We start from the raw sequence: 13,986 nt of genomic DNA, 5'->3' as shown, positions 1-13,986 counted from the left end.
GCGCGCACGGGGGCGCGGCCCCGGCGCATGGAGGCGATGCCCTGCCAGAACCAGCGCCTCGGCCCGCGGCCGCAGGATGAGCCACCAGCGGCCGCCACGGCCACGGCTCCCGGCGGCTCCCGGCTGATTCGCTTCGCCGAGCCCAGCGATGACAGCGGCTGCCCTAGCCCGGACAGCAGCAGCAGCAGTAACGGAGTGGCGGCGGAGGCGCCGGTCCCCGCGGGGGAGGTCGGCGCGCCGGCCATCGGGCCGCAGCTGAAGCTGCTGCCCATGAACGATCAACTGCGGGAGCTACAGACCATCATCAGGGACAAGTGAGCGCGCCGGGCCGGGCCGGGTACCGTGGGCTGGGGAGGAGCCGCGGCGGGCCGGGAACACGGAGGGGGATTGTCACCGGTCGCTCGTTCCATCCCTCCGTCTTCCAGGGAGCCGCAGCCCCGCCGAGCCGCTCTCAGCCGGCCCCTGATGCCGGCTGTCTGGCTCGGCGCTGCCGCCGGAGGGATGGGCTGCCGGCGGGTCCCGGCGTGGCCGGGCTGTCCCCGCCGGGCCAGGGGGCCGGGGCCGAGGCCGGCGGGACGCGCTGCCGTGCCGCGTGTGCCCGCTCGCGGCGCGGCCATGTCTGGTGAGGCGGGCCCGAGGACAGGGCACGGCTGCGCTCCCGGGGCTCCCTGCCCACCCCGCCGCGGGGCTGCCGGGGTCCGAGACAGCGCCTCGGCGCGTCTTTAAACCCTCACACACTTGGACGGTTCCTGATGGGGATTTTTGCTCACCTCCGCCCTGCGGGCGGCTCGGAGCTTGCGTGCCACATCAGCACAAGGAGCAGTACAATGGTGTGTCAAGACCGTGAGAAAGGAGGCTGTACCTTACGGCCCCGCGGGCGGGCCCGGCAGCAGCTGGGGCTCGTTACCGCTTCTTGAGATCGGAGCCTGCAGGCAGGATGGGGCGGGGTGCGGTTCCCAGGATCTAACTGGGGACTGCTGTGAGCACTGTGTTCCACAACCCAGCTCAGGTGTTGAACAAGTCTCTCCCGCCGGTCACGTTTGTAGCTGTGCTTGTTCAGCACTGGGAAGGTGATAGTGGAAGGTATTAAATACAGCATGCAACATAAGACAAACTCAGTAGCATCCATCTATTTATTAAAAAATACTGGTTTGCAAGAACCACCAGCAAAGAGGTGTGAAATCAAGCCTATCAACAGAGTGATAAGATTCTGAATAAAGCCCTCTCTTCCCTGAGACACAGTGGCTTTCTGACATCTGCAATAAGTCATTTCAGAGACACTGTTCCTTGCTGTGTTTCACATCAGTCCATCTGCATAGTCCACGTTTTTCTATTTTCTGGCTCTTGAGGCTTAACTTTGTAGCTAACAGTAATTCATTATTTAATGCAAAACTGATCACCATTTCTCAAAGACAATACCTCCATTAATTTTATTAACTTAGCTGAGCCTCCTTACCTTAAACTAGTTTGTGGAGGATTTTTCTTCGTTTTCAAGGCATTGTGGCAAAAACAAAAGCTGTCAGCAGAAGCACCAGAGGCAGTGCAGTCTTGATGTAAGGAGAGCACTTGTGGCAAGACCAAACAGAAGATCTTCCACCTGGCAGCTTCTCTGTGGAGCAGAGAAGGGAGCTGGGAGTGGGCTAAGCAGAGGAAAACAGAGGGGGAATTTGAACTAGGCTTGGTGATGGCCTGTGACAGATTTTGAGGTTAGTGAAAACCATATAGTTTTGATGTCTGGATAAATACTAACAATGTTATTACTTTACTCAGGGATTTTATTGTTATTTTTGTTGTACAGAGGTTTTGACCTCTTTCAAATACATTTAAGAGGTTTCAGGTTATAGTGAGCTTATCCAGAGAGCAGCAGCTGCAATTTTAACTTGAAGGACATTTTTTAGAGTTACATCAGCTTCATTGCACAAGACTTTGGTAAGAGGAAGTCTAGAATAGGACTTGTAAACAGTGAATTAGTCAGAGCAGCTGCAGCAATCGCAGTCTGTACTTTATTCTGAGTGCCATGTTGCCCTGGAAGTAGGGATGGAACTGTCACTTCCAAGCTCCCTTCCCAACCAGTGAGGAAAATCGCGTTGCAGCCTGCTCAGAAGGGTTGGCTTTGTAGGTAAAGACAGTAGGGAAACATTATTTTTGTGTTCTGTCCCAGGAATTCAACATTCAAAAATATGCACCTCATTAAGAGACCTCAGACTGGCCTATTTTAGTGACTGTCATTTAGAAAGATGCTGAAGGGAGAAGAAGATTTTTTTAAGCACTGTTCATTAACTTTTCCCTGGGCAGCTAAAATTTGCCCTAAGATAACTCTGTAGCTACTGTAGCATTCAAAGCATTAAAAGAAACTCCTCCTTCTCAGAACTGTGTTTGTGAGCTGGCAGCAATGTGGCTCAGAGCAGCTACTGGTCAAAAATAATAATAAAAAAAATATTACTTCAGAAATAGAGGGGTATGTTCACATACAGTGCTTGGGAAGAGGGAGAAGCTGTCATCTACAGGCAATTAGAGCCCTGTCACTTAGACTTTCTGGATTGAAAAAGAACAGGTAACACCTTAACTCAAGGAGAATATTTAGATTCCTTAACGCTGCAGAGGATGGATGTTCCAAATACAGCAATACCTGAAAATGGAAGACATTAAAAGGCAAGCTCCTGGGGAGTGAGAAATGGAACAAAAGTAGGGAAAAAAAACCCAGTCAATTTGGGACTATTACTGTAAGTGTTCTCACTTAAATACTCATGTAAATATTCAGATAATTCAGTGAACCGCAAGGTAGAACCAGGCATGCTTCTATGGAGCTAAGAATGGTCAGGCCAGATGCAGAAGACTTTGGGGACTGTTTTGTCCATAGCATGAGCTGCTCAGAGAAGTGGAAAGCTCTTTCCTTATTCCTGAGAGGATTCAGAGAAAGAAGTCGTGGCCTTTCAGTTGGTATTACTATAAAGAAAAACCCATCTTCATGTGGCTGGTCATGGTGTCCCATGGGATTCAGAGGTGGGTGGCTGGGTCAGGGATGTCCTCCTGGTAGACTGAAATGGCACTTTTGCTTCCTTAAAATTAAAAAGAACTTGGTCTGTGTGCCAGATTTGGGTAGATGGATAGATCATCTTAGCTCCGCCTGGGTTTTCTCATTTTCCCTCAGGCTTTTCTGCTCAGCAAATGCTTAATGGGGGCAGGTGCCTTTTATACTGAGTGGGATATGAACCTCAAGTGCTCTAATGGGATATGAGCTGGTGCACTGAAGTACTGAACATTCTAGAACAGTTACAGCCTCTTTACAAGGAGGGAATGATCTCAAGGTAATTTCTAGCCTCACAAATGTGAACCAGGCATCTGGAAGCTGAAATGGGTAGTGCAGTGATGTGTTTATATAGAAGCAAATTAATTAGCCCAGGTTGGCAGTGTCATTTTAAGTCATGATTTAACAAGAGATATGATTTAAATCCAGATACTTTAAGGTTTTTGTGTCTGTTGGGTGAGATCATTCCGTGGTATTCTGCTAAAGCTTCTTATTCCCTAAGGAACGAGTGATAACATAGAAATGGAGATGGCAGAGTGCTTGGATGTGCAGTCCTGGCTGCTGCACAGAGCAGGGGGATTCAGGAGTGTGACTCACCTGTGCTGGGTAAGGACAACTGCTGCAGGCAGGGAGGGTGGGATCCCTCTGCATCCCAGCCCCAGAATGGAAAACATTAAGGACTGCAGTCCATTAAGTACTGAAGTGCTGCAGGTAGAACGTGGACCTGTTCCCAGCCACATCATCTCCCTGAATGCCAGCAGCTCATCCAGTGCCTTCAGTTTTCTTAAAACCTTTTACAAATCTTTTGTAGGGAACTGACTTTTTTCAGCCTGGCCCTCACCCTGGGTGTCTCTGAAGAAATTCTGTGAGGTAGTGAGAGAAACAAGAATTACTGAAGCCCCAGTACCTGCAGACCTGACAGTATTTGTCACTAAAACCGAGTGCTAAAGCAGGAAGAAACCCTGCAGCTACTTTATATTACAACACAGTCCCAAAAAACCCATTTCTTCTCACTTTCTAAGGCAGACACTGTGGCATCAGCCATGCTCCCCTGCCTTCAGAAATGAAGTGAAACTCATTTATATTGTGTAACACAATGTTCCTGTTACGAGTTAGGTTTTAATGCCTCATAGGTTTAGATGTTGTCTAAAGATGTTTATCTTTAGAAGTTTCTAGTCTGACATGCATTGTTACTTTATGTATTTCTATCTGGTATTTAAGGAGAACAGTTAAAGTGTTTTCACATAAGCCCTTTTTTTTTCTGCCCCCTGGCAGTTCTGACAGGATGTGGGGTTTGAGATGTGCTCACAGCTTTCCAGCTGCCCCTGTACATGAGGTCTGACATTTTCTGTATTACTGTTATTTGTATGCACGGTGGTTTTCTGTTGTCCTCCCCTTCTCAAAAGCCAGGTAAAACCAATGAAGGGTGTGTAGTGAGCTGTGCAGAGGAACATCTGTGTCTCTGCAAGGACAGAGGAGTTGGATCAAAACCTTGTAATCTGCATTTATAGCTCAGATGATTCACTCTAAACATGTTATCACTTTACAGTCAAAACTGTGGTCTGGACATTGTTGGCTCTGTCTTACACCTATTTGTGAAATTCAGCTAAATTTTCTGAAATGCCAGTCTGGATGAACCTAGATATGCCACTTAGCTACTTCCCTCTTATCTACATCACATATATGAAATTTTCCAAAATCCTTAATAAAATCAGGTCATATAATTGCATGGATTTGGGGTTGGGGTTTTGTTTTTTTTTCAGTTTCGGGGTCTTTTTGAGCATTGCCTGTCTAGTTAATATCAGAATAGCAGAAAGCTAGGAATAGCTTGTCATTACCAGAAAGAAGGAAAAAATCAAAACAATCAGTATTTTAACTGTGTTATTAGCACAAGGAAAGAAACTAGATTAAATTAATGCTCTTTTAAAACCTCTTTTTTAAAGTGGGGAATAAGTGTCTGGTTCCCAGGCAATGAGCAGGCAGACCTTTTGACTTTAATTCATGTAACCACGAGGTGTATCAGAATCTTGGGGATTAAATACAAAATGGTATTTAAGGAGACATGCAGAGTATCAGGGTTTGAAAACATGAGAGGGATTAATAGAACATTTCATTTAGAAGTACCTCTTACCGTGTTAGTGCTGTGTCTGAGGGTTTTCAGGCTACTGTCCTGTGAGTGTTGGCTCCTTGACTGGAAATGGGTCCTATTCTGGTGTGGTGAGAGCTGCTCTTGGCATGGGAAGAAAGGTGTTAAAACTGCTTCTAAAATTCAGGCTTTAACCTTTCATTTTTGCCTCCTGAAGGGGCCAAAAGCCACACAGGCACACGAGCAAAAGGTTGTACCCAGCTAATAAGAGGCAGAGATGTGTTTTCATGGGAGTGCTCATTAATCCCTGCTCAGTTTAACCCCACATTCACTGATCTAATCACACTCAGTGAGTTCCAGATAAGATAAGATGTATCTCCTGCTTATCAGGTGTGTTGTCAGCCCTGGGTTAAGGAGCTGCATGATCATTGTCCCACAGCTTCTGATGGACTGGAGGACAGGCAAACAAAGCTCACTTGCTCAGAGCTGCAGGGAATGCAGGAATATCTGAGCTCAGGAGGTGTTTTGGAGCTGAGCTGGAACAGCAGCACCATGGGAAACCTACAGAGCATCATCCTCTTGTGTTTAATTGCCAGTGGTGCAGAGCAGCAGCATTGCCAGCAGCAAGAGCCAAACCCCAGTGCTGGGTCACTGCATCTCTGCCACCAGCCAGGAAACCCATGATGCAGAACCTCTGGGATAAATTTAATCTATAATAGAAGACTTTTCTCTGAACTGCCTTGGAATATAGTATTTATTATTGTATTTAAGCAATGTTCTTAAAGTTATTCCCCAACCTAAAATGTAAATTATTACCTTTTTCAGGAAATCCAGTAGAGGAGACTTCGTATTTTCTGCTGATCGTCTGGTAGGTGAAGAATTTCTTCTTGATATTCTATTTTGCAACTCTTCCATAAAATGGGTCTCTCAGAACAAAAGAATGGTGGTGTGACAGCAACTTTTCTACCCAAAGGAAATTTCTGTGTGACAGCAACTTTCTGTAAAGGGACTTCTGTTCACTGTTTCATCTCAGCAGGTTCCAGAAACCATGGTGTTACCAGACACAGCTACTTGAGGACAGAGACCTGTAGTAATAAGAGAATTCTGTTCAAAACCAGATGCACAGAGGTTGCAGATAATTGAGTTTTATTTTGAAGCAGCACTTTGATCTTGTGAACAGAGCAGTATAATTTCTTACAGCCTAGATGTTACCAGTTGCTTGCCTGCAGAAGTGCCTCCTGGCACTTGCTGTGTGTTAGATTAGTAGCTCTGGGTGCATCCCCATGGAGAATTTGTCTTTAGCCATATGGTGGTTACTGGCAGGGACAAAGCAGTTTGAAGTTTTCACATATTTTAGTAAATCAGAACAAAGACTGCAGGAAGTGCAGCCTTTATCTCATTTAAATTACAAGCTTAAAGAAAACCCCAGCACTTGCTACCACACACATGCTTGTGTCCACAAGGGTGTTTGCTTTTTGCAAATCCACTCTCATTAACGGAGGGGAGTGTTTTCCCTTCCAGCACAGTCCAGAAACCATTCACAGTTACAGCCACAGCAGGCAGGATTCCTGTGATGATCCCAGCCTTAATCCAGGCTTGCTCAGGTTTAGATATGATCACAACCCAAGATTGTGACTGCAGTGCTTTTTATCTTCACAGCTTTCCTCTTTCTCCCCTACTTTCCCCTTCTTGAGGCTGTTTCCTGCATTCCAGTACCTTATTGTCAGTAATTAGTGTGAAGGACTTTTTTCTTCTCACGTTTCTTGGCTGCCCTGCCCTGTTCTGAGGCAAACACTGAATTTTTCCCCCCCTCTCATTGCTGGAAACTGCAGATCCAGGGAGTGAGTTCAGGTCCTTGCACCAGTGTCCTCTATGGGCTGGCCAGCACAGCCAGAGACCCTCTGTGTGCTGGTTCTGCAGCTCTGTTTTCCACTTTTTAGGAGGAATTCTGCACAAAAGAATATGTAGCACTCTCATTTTCTAAATATTTTTCCTAGGTGTGACAAGAACAGTTATAATTTCATGTGGGATTTGGTCTCTACCATACTTGGCAAGGTGCAGACAGTTATGACTTGCCATCTTTTCCCCCCAGAGAGCAGAGTTTAAGGGCAAGAGGCAATACATGAAGAAAAGTGTGGGATTATAGGGGAAGAAAAAACACCTTGTTGCAGTGAGAATGAAGTTAAGTTTGCTCCTACCTTGGCAGCTGTTAGGGGCAGTGTCTCCTGAGGTCACCAGAGGGAGAGGTCTTAAGGAGGGATTCTAAAGTTGATGGATTTCTGGTGGTGCAGTTTTTCTTTCTGACAGTTTGTTTCACACGTAAGGGGATGACACAAAGGAAATGTTTGAAGATACTTGTGAGAAAAAGGATTTAATGGGTGGTGGAGGTTGGCAGGGAGTGTGTGAAAGGCACTGCCAGGGCTGTGATCCTGAAGCTGAAAGAAGTGAGGTTAAAGTCATGAGGAAGGACCAAGACAAACCTGTGTGGTGTTTGGGGAGGAGGAGAAGCAGCCCCCTGGCATGGGAGACAATCAGTCCTTATGGCTGCTGCTGGTGAAACTGGGGACAGCTGGAACTCAGGGCAGGTGGTGGGAACAGCACAGAGCTCCTCTCGGGGCAGGGGGCACCCCCTGATCTCACACCACACACTGGAGGCACTGAACTGCTGGCACAGGTGCTGGTGCAGCAGAAAGCACATTTTTGGGGGTGACTGGAGGCCTGAGGTGGAGCCATGAGTGCATTTCTCAATCCTACCAGCAGCTCCCTCTGTAACACTGGCCAGGTCACTTCACCTTTCTGCCCACCTCTTTCAGGGGGTGAGCATCCAAAAGTGGTTTGAAATGCTGAGCTGTAGAGACGCAGAGGACATTCTGCCTCCTCTTGAGCTTCCAAGAAAAGCCATGCATAATGGATTAGAGGATTTTCTACCTTGGGACCAAAGCTTTACTTCCTGTTTCATGTGGGGCTGTAATAATACTGGTTTTATCTTCTAAACAATGGCAGCCACCTCTCTCTGGGAGAGGAGCAGCTGATTCTTGGGGCACAAGAGAAAAGAGGAGGAAATTAATCCCTGAGTGTGGAGGTGGCAGAAAGCACAGTGCAAAAATTAATGTTTTATCAACACTGACAAGTTTATGAAGAATCCTTCCAGCCTCTGTGTGAAACATTGCTAAGTGTGGGGAGATCACAGAGATTATTTGACCATAACACCTTCACTGGATTACTCTAAACTTTTGGCAGATTATGTCAGCAATGTCAGACTACAGCAAAACGAAAAAAGGTTTTCTTCCAAACCTGGCAAATAGATTGGCTTTTTTATTTGTGAATTAAGTTCAAAAACATAAAACTGGGTAGAAATACACCAGAAACCGACCACAAGCTCTTGAGTATGGCTGCCACAAACACAGCTCTAGGAAGAAAAAAGTTGTACTAAAATGACTAAAAATACCTTGAAAGAGAGGTTATAAATGTAAGGGACCATTTCTATCAGAGGCTGCTTGTGTGCCAGGAACTGGGGCAGAATGGAAGGACAGCAAAAACCTTCCAGGCTGTCCTGGAATAAGAACTGCCTGAGGTGAGCAGTGCACCTGCTCCATCAGAGGAGCATTGCCTCACTTCTGCCATCCCACAGTGAATTTTGAATAATTGTGATTTTTTAGTTGAAGCTCCTGCTTGGCAGTAGTTTTCCTTGAGCAGTTCTGGCCTGTGAATCTTTGGCTCATGAACAGAGAAAATTCTCACATCTTTAATACCCAGAGCATCCTTCAGGACAATCATTCTGGGTGCAGATGGGAGTGTTTTGTACTTTGCAGGGCAGCACCAGGGGAGGGCTGGGGGGCTCACAAGCTGCCCCTTCACCTGGACCATCCAAAATTGCAGGGATTGGCAGAGCACCACATGGAAACCAGAGCTGGCAGGAGCTTGGAGATGGTCATAAAGAGACTCCTAAATCTGCTGGCTTGTCTTTGGGCACTGGTGGTGTGTGTGCATTGCTGCAGCTTCTGGGGGTGTTCTGGCAGCCCATCTGCAGTTTGGTCCTAGAAACAGGGATGTGAAAATAGAGCCTGGCTGAGGGGGAACTTCTCCTTTCCCTCACCAGGATTTCCTGTCAGCAAATGAAGTGGCATTGGTGCCTCCCTCACCTGTTGAGGATAATTTGTCTCTGAAGCCTCTGCCTGTCAGATGTAAATGAAGTCAGTTTTATGACTGCTTATGAACCCCTCTCTTCTCCCAGTTTTGTTCTGCAATGCCTTTGTTTGATTTGTGGCCAAAACATTCACCCCAAAAAGGTCTCTAAAATCAGTCCCTAACTGATGTTAAAGAGACCCTTTGGGCTCACCCAGTCCTTGTAACTACTACTGCCATGAAGTGCCTTATCTCCAGAGATAGCAATCCCTTTAATCTGACCCATCTCTTTGCTTCCACAGATCAGACTCGTGGTTGAAGAGGGACTGAATCAACTGCCCTACACAGAATGTACTGTGACCACTCCAACAGGTGTGTGGGAATTCACCCCTGGCCTGGGCAGGACTGGAAGTGGAACTGATATCAAAATACATAGTTTATTACAAGAGTTACAGAATATCCTGAGGTGGAAGAGACTCAGAGGATCATTTCCAGCCTAAATCTGGCCCTGCAAGTGGGGCCAGCTGGGAGTGAGGATGAGCAGGAAATAAAGAGTGGCTATGTTGGGACTAAAGAAAACCATTGTAGGGGTTGTGGTTCCTCCTGTCAGCTGTAAAGATCTGTAGGGTTACAGATGCTCAGGTGTGCAGTACTCAGAGGCAGCTGCTGAGTGCACCAGCAGGTTGTGAGGAGCTGCTCAGCTGGGTGGTGTGACCCACATCACACCTGTGAGACTGCACCAGCTGAGTCCTGCTCCCCCTGAGAGCTCCACTTGCATTCCTGCAGGGTGACACTCCCACTCTGCAGTAAAGCATTGGTGTGGCTTCATTTACTCTTAGAGAAATGATGGACTGTGGAACCAGAGCTCACACACCCACCCAGGAGGCACCATCCCTTACCTGTGCTCCTTTTTGTGTCAAGCAGCAGCTGCTTGAGCACTGGTGTCACATCTGTTCCCATCAGTCAGTGACAGATCCAGGACCATCTCCTCTCTGTTCAGAGAGGGCAGAAGGGAGCAGCCACTGCCACTGAGCCCTGGTTTCTTTCCTCACAGGACACAAGTATGAAGGAGTCCGATTTGAAAAGGGAAACTGCGGGGTCAGCATCATGAGAAGCGGTAGGTGCTGCTGGCTGCTGGAGGAGCACGCATTAAATACTCTGGAAACCTGAAAGAACTTCCTTGCTAAGATGTGCAACAACAGGCTTACCCAAATTCTTTCTTAGGTATCCTTGATAACAGGATGTCCAGGAATATCTCCCATTAACCTTTAAGGAGACAAATGTCTGGAACAGATCTCCTGTGGCCTCTTCCCTGGCAGCTGCTCCCTGTGAGGGGCCAGGTGCCCTCCCCTGTTTCCCACTTGTGCCCAGAGCCAGGGCCCCACCCCAGCCACGCTCCGTGGGGGCAGAGTCCCTGGTATTGCCCAGTGCTGGGCAAACCTTTGGATCTGAGCTGTCACAGCCAGCAGCCCCACACTCTGCCCCACCCTCTGTCACCGGGATGTCCCCAAACCCCACCCACACCTTCTGCCCTTTCCAGCTCTCTCCTGGGAGAGGTGGGAACACCAAACCCAGGGGCTCGGCAACACCGAGGAGACTCGGTTTGCTGTAAATGGGGAAAAAGGGAAAGAGCTTCAAGTGTTTGAATGCTTTGAGCTGTTCACCAGCACAGGGGTGGGACTGTCCATTTGGGGACTGTCCCTTTGGGGACTGTCCTGTTGGGACTGTCCATTTGGGGAATGTCCATTTTGGGATTGTCCTTTTGGGACTGTCCATCTGGGGACTGTCCATTTGGGGACTGTCCCATTGGGACTGCCCATTTGGGGACTATCATTTGGGACTGTCCCTTTGGGGACTGTCCCTTTGGGACTTCCCCTGCAGTCCCTTGCCCCTTCCCCTCTGTCAGAGTCACCATCTGCTGCTGTGTTTGTGCTGCCCCTTGCAGGGGAGGCGATGGAGCAGGGCCTGCGGGATTGCTGCAGATCCATCCGCATCGGGAAAATCCTGATCCAGAGCGACGAGGAGACCCAGCGAGCCAAGGTGTACTACGCCAAGTTCCCCCCAGACATCTACAGGAGGAAAGTGCTGCTCATGTACCCGATCCTGAGTGAGTGTCTGCCGCCAGCACGGACAGACAGACTCCTCTGAACGCCGAGTGCCGGCAATGGAAGGAAATTTCCACATTTCAGGGGCTTTGATTGGGTTTTCTGCTCGGTTTAGGTGACAGAGGAGGGAAGGGATCAGGCTGTGCCAGGACACACATTACTCAGCTGCACCAGTGTGAATGCAGAGCAAATCGTTTGGGCATGGCTGCTTTGGGCAGAAAGGCTGAGATTAAGACTTGATATAAATTTAATTATATGAATTTTGGCATGGGAAAAAACTCAGTGCTTTTCTTATTTTATTATGAGCCATTTCTAGATTACTGTAATGAGTTTGTTGGGATGAGGTTATTTGTCCACTCCAAGTTCTGCCATTAGAAGACCAGCATTTTCTACAGGGAGTACATGCAGAGGTGATGCCTTTCTAGTGGGAAAGGACAGAATCACCATTCAGTCACACCAACTGTACCACAGGTATTCTCAGACAGCTTAGGAGAAGTTCATCAACCAGGGCAAAACCCCTAAACCCTGTCCCCTCTTTGCCCTCTCAGGTACTGGGAACACGGTCATCGAGGCTGTCAAAGTGCTCGTGGAACACGGGGTCCAGCCCAGCGTCATCATCCTGCTCAGCCTCTTCTCCACACCTCACGGTGAGTGAGCACAGCTCTGTGTGCTGGGGACAGTGGCACAGTCACACGTGGGACAGGCAGGGCAGAGCTGTGCCTCTCACAGCAGGTTTGGGGGTTTTTTGGCTGAATTGTGAAAGTGAGCCAACAGCGCCGTGTTTGGTGTGGGCAGTGAGGAGGGGACTGAATGGCAAAACTGCAAATGGGACAATGTTCCTAAAAGCAGGAGTTTGCAGCACTGCCAGGTCCATGGCTCACAGAGCAGTGCCAGGCCAGCTGCTGCTCTGGACCATGGAATGTGGGCCTTGCTCCAGCACCAGAACACCAGGAGTGGGAGCTGAGTGGAGCTACAGAACTGGTCTGGCTGCAGGTTAAAGAGGATCTAAATGAGGAATATTTGCTTGTCTGGGAGGAAAGAGGATCTTGTGTATTGTATTAGAAAGTGGCCATGGCAGAAATCACCATCAAAAAACTCAGCTGAACTACAGAGCAGCCTGTAACCACTTTAATTGGGAGTATGTGTGGATGGGAAAGGCAGTTCCAAAGAAAACCCCAAAAAAGCAATCCCCTAAAGTCAGGCATTTTTCCTCATAGATGACTAGCTAAGGCAGGAACAGGAAGAGGAGACAGGAGCACAGAGCCTGATTTATCTTTGCAATTCTGATCACAATTTGACATGGGCTGAAGCACTGTAGTCATTATTGCCTTTGCTGTCTCTTCCAAGGTGCCAAATCCATCATCCAGGAATTCCCAGAAATCACCATTTTAACTACAGAAGTGCATCCTGTTGCACCAACACACTTTGGACAGAAGTATTTTGGGACAGACTGACAGTCTTGGAACAACTGGATATGACTCTATGGCATTACAAGAGGTTTTTTTTACATTTTATTACTGTTGAGTTGGTCAAGGGCATGTTTAAAACCTTTTTGGCCAGCTAACTTAGGTTAGTGCTGGCCTGAACAGGGATCAGGTACAGTGACAAAGCACTCCGGTTACACAGTCAAGCATCTCCATGTTGGGGTTCTATAACTGCCACACTCTGCTTTAACCTATTTATTCTTCTCCAGCCTGTCCGTGGCCACCTGCAAGAGCAAAATAAACCCAACTAAACCCCAAGGGAGTGTCCTTCATTTCTAGGGTCACTTGGCATCACTCCAGCTACAGCCACTCCCAGTGCTTCCAAATCTCAGGGTGCACTTGGATCTCAGTGTCCTCCTGAACAGCCACGTGGATTTTTGGCTGGTGGCCAAGAACCAAAGATACAACTCTTGGAATTTTGCTCTGCAAACGTTATTCTCAAATAGTGAAACATCCCTGGTTGTCTTGCTCAAGGGTTCTGAATCAAGAAGATCCCTATTGCAGCACAGGTGTAACCTGGCTGGGAATTGGGGGTGGGAGCAGCACTGCCTGTGGAAATTCTACACAGAGAACTTCAGAAGTTCTAGGAGACAAAACTTGTGGCTGGGTCAGTCTCACCAGCCCTTTAAATGACAGGAAAACTGCAGCAAAAAGCTGGAACTCGATTTCTAGTCCTGTTCTCCAGGCACCAGAAGACAAGTGTGGCCCTCAGGGCTCAGCAGCCTTTCCAAAGCCTCAGGGCCCTCATTGTTTGGTCACATTAAACATCAATCTGCAGCCAAATCCCTTCTTTCTTTAAATCCCCTGGCATCAAGTACATCACACCCAGCTGGCCAGTACCTCCCCTTACTGTAACTCTGGGGAAATCCATAAATACAATATAAACCATTATTATTATTATTTTAAAGTATGTCCAGATTCTACAGTTGCAGGGTTAGGCAATGTTGTGTGTCCATATCTCATCAGGTGAGTGGAGTGCTGAGGTCTGGGCTGCCCCACCAATGAATCTGTCACAGATAAAGAACCTTCCCTGTTCCAAGCAGTAATTCCAATTAAAGTTGTGTAACACTTCCAGAGAGGAACTCTTTAGCCCAAGCATAGGAAATAACCATTCACAAGTCTAATGAATTAGCCAAAAATGGTTTTAATGCAGTTCTT

The 13,986-nt window shown here is 47.7% G+C and overlaps 1 protein-coding gene across 1 annotated transcript; it reads left to right on the top strand.

Annotated features, from left to right (window-relative positions):
- Nucleotides 1-6: 6 nt before the first annotated feature.
- UPRT (uracil phosphoribosyltransferase homolog) lies at nt 7-13,086 on the top strand. The gene is made up of 7 exons (XM_015626492.2): nt 7-314; nt 5,940-5,982; nt 9,542-9,611; nt 10,294-10,356; nt 11,185-11,346; nt 11,893-11,991; nt 12,692-13,086. The coding sequence occupies exons 1-7, from the start codon at nt 28-30 to the stop codon at nt 12,796-12,798; spliced, it is 831 nt and encodes a 276-aa protein (XP_015481978.1). The 5' UTR covers nt 7-27; the 3' UTR covers nt 12,799-13,086.
- The last annotated feature ends 900 nt before the right edge of the window (nt 13,087-13,986 follow it).

Source organism: Parus major, chromosome 4A (assembly GCF_001522545.3).
Source record: "Parus major isolate Abel chromosome 4A, Parus_major1.1, whole genome shotgun sequence".
Lineage (NCBI taxonomy): Eukaryota > Metazoa > Chordata > Aves > Passeriformes > Paridae > Parus > Parus major.
The sequence above is the reverse complement of the archived record's forward strand: the minus strand, read 5'-3'. Positions and strand labels throughout refer to the sequence as shown.